The 9,403-nt window shown below is 26.0% G+C and overlaps 1 protein-coding gene across 1 annotated transcript; it reads left to right on the top strand.

Annotated features, from left to right (window-relative positions):
• The first annotated feature begins 530 nt into the window (after positions 1 to 530).
• LOC145755959 (uncharacterized) lies at positions 531 to 7,806 on the top strand. Its single transcript, XM_082572173.1, has 14 exons — positions 531 to 674; positions 1,847 to 1,879; positions 1,984 to 2,034; positions 2,624 to 2,698; positions 2,764 to 2,808; positions 3,069 to 3,143; positions 3,677 to 3,840; positions 4,218 to 5,018; positions 5,223 to 5,288; positions 5,682 to 5,804; positions 5,943 to 6,065; positions 6,231 to 6,299; positions 7,462 to 7,650; positions 7,739 to 7,806. The coding sequence occupies exons 1-14, from the start codon at positions 649 to 651 to the stop codon at positions 7,804 to 7,806; spliced, it is 1,908 nt and encodes a 635-aa protein (XP_082428299.1). The 5' UTR covers positions 531 to 648.
• Positions 7,807 to 9,403: the final 1,597 nt, after the last annotated feature.

The raw sequence follows: 9,403 nt of genomic DNA, 5'->3' as shown, positions 1-9,403 counted from the left end.
GAAACGAATTTCGTTTCCAAAATTGTTTCGAGAAACAAAATTTGTTTCGAAAAGTGTTTCCGAAACGAATTTCGTTTCCAAAATTGTTTCGAGAAACAAAATTTGTTTTAAAAAGTAAACTGTGTTTTAAATTTCAAAATTGTTTTTAGAAATAATTTTGTTTTATACAAACAAAAACGGATTTTATTACTTAGTAATCATTTTTGACAATTTAAATGAAATTATTATAACATGAATGTAGATGTGCGAAATCACGCGGCAAAAAAACAAGCAGGCTTTATTATTACGATCTTATGTAAAAAAATAAAAAAAGAGAGTCAAAACCAAATAAGGGTTAGTTTATCTAACACTTTTTTACTCTCTTTCGAATAATATATACAACTAAGGCATACAAAAAGTAATAAAGTCAATTTAATTTAATCGGAATCAAAATAAATTTGATTAAAAATTATTTTAAAATTGCGCCCCCTAACGTTTAGTAACAAGTTTTGTGAATTTTTTTTGCGATGCATACTTATTACCAACTGACAGACTGACCAACGACAGAGCGATTATGAACTATTTTTTTAATAATTGCTAAGAATTATTTCAGTTTTTGGTAATAAATTAGGTTATTATTTATAGTTGACTGAACTAATATAATCAAAAATGAATAAGGAAACGAATTTTGGAAGGTAATGTTTTTTATTTTCTTTTTGTTTTGACTACTCTTACTGTCTGACTGTTTTATAAGGCACGATTTGTACCATCTTACTAGTCCATCGAGTCCTATATAACTCAGAATTTTATTGTATTGTGCAATTTTAAGTGCTAAAACTCTGTTTGTCATTAAACTTTATTTTTATTAATTTATTTTTTAACTGATTGACTGAATTGGATGTAAATGTTACAGGCATTATAAGTGATTGCCAGTCGATCCATACCCCGGTTTATGTCACCAAAGCGGTCTGTACTCGAAACAACGGCAATTTTTTTTTTTGCGGTGATTTTTTGCCTTTTGGACCGCTACGCAAACCTTTGTATCAACGGGCGATCCAAACTCGGTCTTTTTTACGTTATTTGTAAATATGATATGTTGCTAGTTATAATCTATTTCTATTTTTTACCGAATAAATGTTGGATATATGCTTTAGTAAATGTGTTTTTCAACGTTTCTAGTGATAAATTATTGTGTTGTTGACATTTTTTTTGTCAGCTGCTTTTAACCATTATCGCAACCAAGACGTAAGATAAGGGTAATAGCTTTGACGTGTAATCGGAATTTTTATCAGTTGACCTTATTCATTTTAAATTATTGTCACGGTGATTAGCTTTTATAACATACCAGCGAACACTTTTTGTTACATAAAAAAAAACTTCGTGTATTAATAGTCTTGTTTTAAGCATAAATACATAATTTCAAAGTAAAACTTTTTACAATTCATAAACATAACAGAAAACAAATAACACAATATATTTTAATAACAAAATTTCCTTTTAATCATTATTTTTTTGTAGATTAAAATGGTGTAAGCATACTTATTGGCCATACGCCAAATTCTGTGGCCTGACTTTTTGGTACACTTGTTCACTTAAATTGTATTAAAATTTATTAACAATACTAAGTACACATATATAAGTACTTATCGCACATTTCTACTAAGATAAAACACTTTAAATAAACCGATTCGGCATGTATATGCGCCTGAATTCTATAAAGGGTGACGCAATGCAAGTACGAATGGACTTGAACCCGAGTACAGATCGCCTTGTGCGCATCGACCTGAGTACGGATCAAAATATATACCGATATATTTTAATGTTTGTTATCGATAATTTTAATGAAACAGTGTTATTTATTTTTTAGAAAGACACATTCAAGAAAAACATTTTTTTCAAGGTTCGATAAATATGAGAACAATATTAAGACATTCGTTAATATTAAAATTATTTGTAATGTTTTATCAAAATGTCAATTTGTACAAGTATGCATTTTTGTTTCAGAGGTATTTCTTCAAGTGATTCGAATACTGATAATGAACAAAAATTTATCCAGTTAGTCACAATTTATTTATTTGCCAATAATTGCATTAATTTATGGCTGTTCTTACTAAAATTTAGATAGGCTACTTGACTGTAATATTTTTTTAGTTGTTCTAATTAATATTTAATACCGACTGCACTTAAGTCAAAATCTATATTAAAAAGCCTATTACAGCATGATAACTTTTTTTGTGCATGCTTACCTTACAAAATAAAAATTATTTGCAATAACTTAAATATAAACTTGGGTTGTTTACAAAGTTATATATATATATCTACTTTTTAGTTATTCTTTTGTGTTATCTTATTTTTGTAAAGTAGATACATTGTTTTCACCAGGCATAAAAAACCAAAACATAAAAATCAATGTTGGAAATCTTCATCAAATAGTGAAAGCTCTGTACATGATTCTGCAAGGGAAATGTAATAGTAATTACTAAATTTTCTAAAAACACCCAAATAAGCATATTGCTGTTTGAGAATGGAGTATATATACATTGATTAATATATAATTATTTTCAATATAAAAAATTTATTTGTTGTGTTTTTAAGACAAAAGAAGAATTTACAAAAAATAAACTTAGCCTTTTGAATCTACTAGGTACCAATACAAGAAACGAAGAAAAAAAAAGCGCTTTTCTCATACTTTAGTCAGTAAAAAAAGATCTTCTGTTAGGTGAGTTAAACGATGATATATTTAAAAAGTAAAAAATGAAATTAATAATAATCGTGGTGTTTTAGGTCATCATCAAGCAGTTCCAGTAGTGATACTGAGTCTTCGTTGCGGTTTGTTGAAAAATAATTTTTATTTTTTTGAATTATATTAATACTTAGTTTGTTCTAAATAAGTTTTGTTATAAAAAAAGGTTATTTATTGGTAAACTAAGTGAAAAAAATTAAACTATTTTATAATTTAAATAATTTAACTACATATCGCACTATGTTCAGTAAAGTAACATTTTTTTCCAGGGATATGTTTTGTTAAGTATTTTTTATGTTTAAAATATTCTTCTTTTAATGATAAAAGGCATTTTATTTCCATGTAGATCTTACAAGTTAAAAAGGAATAACTATAATGGCAATGATTTATCCTGTATTGAATGTTCATCTGATGATGAAAGGTATTTATTAATTCACAATTTTATAATAATTTCAGTGAAAAGTAACTTATACTAAATTAAATATTTAATGATTTTTTAGTTTTTTGTACTTCCATTACATTTTATTAAATAAAGTTTAAAACGAATTAATTATTTTTTTCAGGTATTGTTATCAATTAATAAATTCTAAAAAAAAACTTAAGAAAGAATTATGTAATAGTGAAAGTTCTTCCTCACAGTCCAATAGGTTTGTAAATTTTTTAGTTTTCGGTATATCTATTATGTTTAAACTAGTATTTTTTTCTTAAAAAACTGTTATATAGTAGGGTAACTGTCTTTTTAATAATGGGGTTTTGTTATATTGGTTATTATCATAAAGTACACACAATTACAACTACTTCTAGATAATAAAAATTGGAAAAACAGGATATTTTTAATTTTTAGTGAGAGAGCTGCTTGAAGTTTAAAAACCACTGATATAGCCTATTTAAACTTGTGTTTTGTGATACATTTTAATACTAAAATATAAAACACATAAAATCTTTTTAAACTAGATTTAAAACTGCAACTAGAAAAATAAGGGAATGTCCTCACTGTGGGCAAAATTTTGTTAATGGGACTCATCATCGAAAAAAACACAAAGATATTGATAAAAAAGATTTTATGTATGATTCGTTTGCTAAACGCAATAGAGTTGGTTTTTACAAAAATTATACTGGTAATATATGTTGCATTTGTAAAGTTGCAGTACTGGGAATTGAAAGTCATGTTCTTAACAAACATAAAAACATTAAAAAGGGGTCTGAAAAATTCAAAATGTTGTTGCTCAAAGCAAAATAAACATTAACCTTCAAAATGTTTTGGAAAACTATAAAACAACACTTTTAACTATGGGAAGTGGACATAGAAATGCCGGTAGTAAATCTCAAGTCCAAACATACATACGTCAAATATATACCCTACTATCGAGTCTGGACGACTTAAAACGACCACAAAAAATTTATAAGACTCTACATGAAAAAGTATGCAAGGATGGCCGAGATTCTACCAGATACTCTTATCTAGCAACGTTAAAAAATTTTATTTATTTTTTAGATATTGAGTATGAAGAATTGTTTCGTGAATATTCTGTTTCCAAACTTTTAAAACTTGTTAAGGAATGGCTTCAGCAACAACGACCAAAAAAAGAAAAAAGGGAAAAATTAGTTAAAGATAGATCTCGTCGAGCACTTGCTGAATGTGCTTTTCCTGGAAAAGTTGTTATAAAATATATAAAAGCTCAAGAATTGTTTCTAAATTCTTTAAGAAATAAAAAATGTGGATCCCTTAATTGTCAAAAAATTAAAAAACTGTGTGGGGACATTTTTGTTAGAATTATTTGCTCACAAGGCTGTAGATCAAGTGTTTTCACAGGAATGTTGTTATCGGAAATTAAAGATTGTGAAGAAACAAGTAGTGGAAACTTTTCTGTGTTAGTAAGTGATCAAAAAGAAAGAAAACGTCATGCATGTATAGTATTTAAACACAAAGAATATAAGGATGCTATTGCTGTTTCTGATCATATTTGGGCCTACTTGCAAAATTGCAACAAAATTCCTCTTGTTAATAGAGCATTTCCTTCATTTTTTGGCAATAACACTGGTGAGAAAATGACTGCACACCAATTTAATAGTATTTACAAAAAGGTCACTGAAAATTATTTTGGAAAGGGAATCAATGTAACAGAAACTAGAAAGTTAATAACAAGAGAAGTGGGTGGTAAATCGAAGGTAATACAAAGAGCAGTGGCAAGAGCTGAAGGTCATTCTGTCGAGGTACAAGATAAATTTTATGACATAACAAGCCCAGGCCAAATTGTAGAAAATGCCAGAGTATATTTAGAAAAAATAGCTGAAGGTAAAGAACCACTTCTAAGATTATTTATAGCCTAATCTCTTAATAGTAAAGTTAAGGATTTAATAAAAGAGTGTCTTATAATCAAATTAATATAGTCAATTTAAAACTAATTGTAAAATGTAACGATTTTACTATTAATTAAACCGTAAAGATAAATACCTCGAAATGTATCAAACCCAATAATTAAAAACAATTTATTTTAAGAATCTGTTGACATGGAGGATACAAATCTAAAAAATGCAGCTTCGACTTCCAGAGCTTCGTTTCCAAGTAAGTTGTCGTTTTTTTTTTGTTTAAACGATGTGCTTTATACAAATTTCTAAATATTTTTTGCGTGTTTTTTTTTTTAAAAAAACTGTTTTCAATCATTTTGTACTTTATTAGTAAAAGATGTGATTTTAAGCTTTTAATATCTTTTAACAGAACAAAATCAACATAAAATTAAATTATTGTTTAAAATTATAAAAAAGCCTTTTATAATCAATAGGGCTAATTTATATTATGCTAATTTTTTAATTTAAATATTTATAAGTTATTAAAAATGGTTAATAATTATTATTTTATAAAAATAAGAGTAGTACTACCTTGTTTAGTTGCAATTTAAGGTGAATGCACTGTATATATAATATTTATTAAAAATAAAATAAATTATTTTTATTGCAGAAGAAACAACAACTGTTGGTTATAACTTGAATAAAGTAAGAGTGGATTCAAATAACATATTGTATGACAATTTTAGCAATAACTCAGAGGAGTACTGTGGTTCAACTACACCACCAGCAACAGGTTTGTAACAAGTAGCGTAATATGTAAAAATAAAATTTTGATTAAAAATAAAATTGCTTGCTAGGTTTTTAATTTATTATTTTATAAAAATAAAAGCATTATTTTTATTAAAAATAGAATAAATTATTTTTATTGCAGAGGAAACAACAACAGTTGGTTATAACTTGAATGAAGTAAGAGTGAATTTACATAACATATTGTATGACAATACTAGCAATAACTCAGAGGAGTACTGTGGTTCAACTACACCACCAGCAACAGGTTTGTGTTACTAAATGAGTAAAAATAGCAGTATGATTAAAATAATATAACAATAATTTCTGGTAAAAAAATACCACAAAAAAGCCAATTAACTAAAGCAGCAGCATTACTATTATTAACCTTAAAAACTTACCATAAACAGTTATACTTTTATATATTCCGTAGAATTATTTGAGAAAATGGAAAAACAAAACGAAATTACGAAAATTGATAATCCGTACAATCCTTTATCTGGTAAGTGTATTTTTGTTGTTGTTTATGCCTTATTCAAACATTAAACAAATTTTGTCAACTGTATGAAAACTGTATATATGACAAAGATAGGCGTTTTATTTTTTCATAGCGTAATGTTTTGTAAAGTTTAGTTGGTCTATTTTAATTTGATATGACAAATTATGGCCTACTTGGTTAATTTACAAGAATAGTTAAACCAGAAATTGAATAATAACTTGTGTACCAGAGACAGTTTATTGTCATGAATTAATACACAGAATAAAATAAAGATTTAAAATCATTTTTTTATACGATTATGAAAAATGTTACAAAAATTAAGGAAGTTAAGTTTGAAAAATGTAGTTTATCTGTGAAGTGTTTATAATTTAAATTAATTAAAATTGTTAATTATGTCTGCTTTTTGGTGCACATTTTACAAATATATGATATCCAACTAGGCATTTTAAACCTTTAAACTAGAGTTGTAAATATCTATTTTTATAGTTTTTTACATTCTATTTTGATTTTCATTTTTTTGGGTATGTGCAGTGGTTGGTTGATTGGTTGACTCCTATTAAAGTTAAGTATTAAATTACAGAAAATAAATGGTAATGTAAATTTATTGAAGGTCAAGGAGACATGTTACATGTCTGAGGGTGCATGCACCCCCATTTATAATTTTGCTGTGTATGTCGCACCTGTAAGTTATTTGCAAAATGCTGCATTTTTGGCGTTAAATTAATAGTTATATATGCAAACTAAAAAATTTCGCGATAATTAATGCTTGAAATGTCAGCAAGTTTCTTTGAAATGTCGCTAAGAAAACAGCTTTTTCTGTTGTGGAATTGTCGCCATGTTGTGGAATGTCTAAAACTGTCATTTGTATCGCAGCCAATGGACATGAATATATTATATCTGTTTTTTTACTATAAGAAATAAATTAATTTTAATACTCAAAGAAATAATAACTTAGTCAATATTATTATACTGCTGTAGAATAAAAAGCTTTTTAATATTTACTACCTATGTGATTTGTTTACAGTTAGTTTAACCTGTTAAAGTTTAAATAATAAATTTAGATACTATATTATAACAAAGTCATTTTAAAAAAATGATATTTTTTTTGTGTTTAAATTGCACATTACTTTTTATGGTTGTAAATTTTGTTATTTTATTTGCATAGATACCTCTAAACGCTTTATAAGAGTCAAATTCATCGATGACGACTTGGAACTGGATGTTTATCGCCCTTGTGACGTAAAAATAGATGGAAGTAAACTTGCAGATTTCCACAATATTAAAGTAGAGGACAAACTTTTTGTAAGGTGGCCTCATGACCGAAGATTTTATGATGCTTGTCTTATAACTAAATGTAAGTTCACTAATAATTTTTTTAAAATATATATATTAAAATATATACCTGTGATTAAATTTGTAAAATGAACTGTTTTTTGTTATAGATTCTCCTACAAAAAGATTTTCAGATAGCGAGATTTATTCGCCAAAGAAAAAAAGAAAACTTTTTTAAGTTATTAAAAAAAAAAATTAATCGTCTGTATTAAAAATAAAACTAAATTATGATCTAAAATTTGCAATGTATAAGTAAGTCAATGGAGGTAATTATTGGATGTTTTTGATAAAATTGGCCATCACTTTTTTGTTTTAATTTTTAAGTCAAATATTTTGTTCAATTATTACCCCTACAAATGGGGTGATTAATGGACACCCTGGAGGAAATTAATGGACGCTTTTTTGTAGAACATAAAATAGATATGTAGAAAGGAAAATTTCATTTACGACGTGAAATACCTATACTCATTACAATTTTCATAAGGCCATATTCATTCTTTATGGGTCTGTAACGTTTTTTTTGTAATAAATGCATGGGTGGAACATATTTTTAATATGGAAAACTGCTCATGGGAGACTAAACTTCTTTTTTTAAAGTTATAAACTACAAATAATCTCCACTTATTATGTTTTTAATGTTCATGTTTTCCTAACATTCGCGGGTTTTACATATGCTTTATCTGTCAACTTTTAATACTAAAAAAAAACTAACATATAATTTTTCTATTCATTCACATGGATTTCTCTTTTGATGCTTTTATTTTTGTAAAAAAGTAAGTTTCTTAAAGCTCTTTCGTGATGATTTTTTGTCTTAGATAATTGATTTTGTAAATATTGTTACAAATACTTTCTTGGCATTTTTAAATTAAGAGTTTTATAACAGTTGTTCCTTTGTTTTTTTAAAAACCCTTGAGTGTTGTTAATGTTAATTAGTGTTTTTGTAATAACTGTTATTTTAAGGTACTGTAGGATTAGTTTGCATTGTAAAAAAAACAAAAAAATTTTCATAAAATGCATCCAATAATTTCCCCCATTCACCATAATAGTGTGGAGGTAATATTTGGAGGAATATTGTTAAAACTGTGATGCAAATATAAGTGTGACATTGAGCTTTATATGGTTAGGAATATTTTTAGTTTATATAATCAATTCAATTATTTAATTATTTCGAAAAATTTAAATTTTTTTTTAATTTTTAAAACAACATAATTTTTTTCTGAAAATATAATTAAAAAAAATGCTAATCATTTAAGCCTTACTATTAAGATAATATAACCACAAAACCCTGAAAAAAAACGGGAATGTTGTCCACTAATTACCTCCCAATTTTAACTGTCCATTTATTACCTCTATTGACTATACATATATTTTATTATAAATAGTTGTTTAACTAACTGCTTTTAACCATTATCATAAATAAATTTATCATAATCATTTTAAATATAAAAATGTTAATAATGTGTACTTTCTGGTTTTTAAAATTTCTCATTACCTTTATTTTGGTTAAAAATTGGCCTTAAAAAAAACAATTTAATTTTTTTCAAAAACTTTAAAATTACCAATAACTGCAAACTGTTGTTTTTTATTTACTTTTTTTATTGTGCTTAATAATTAAGAACTTGATAATTCTAATAAATTAGTACAAAGTTAACAATAACTGCAAACTGTTGTTTTTTATTTACTTTTTTTATTGTGCTTAATAATTAAGAACTTGATAATTCTAATAAATAAGTACAAAGTTAACAATAATTGCAAACTGTTGTTTTTTATTTACT

The sequence above is a fragment of the Corella eumyota genome, chromosome 6, assembly GCF_963082875.1.
Source record: "Corella eumyota chromosome 6, kaCorEumy4.1, whole genome shotgun sequence".
Lineage (NCBI taxonomy): Eukaryota > Metazoa > Chordata > Ascidiacea > Phlebobranchia > Corellidae > Corella > Corella eumyota.
Note: the sequence above shows the minus strand (reverse complement) of the source record. Positions and strands in the feature narration are given on the sequence as shown.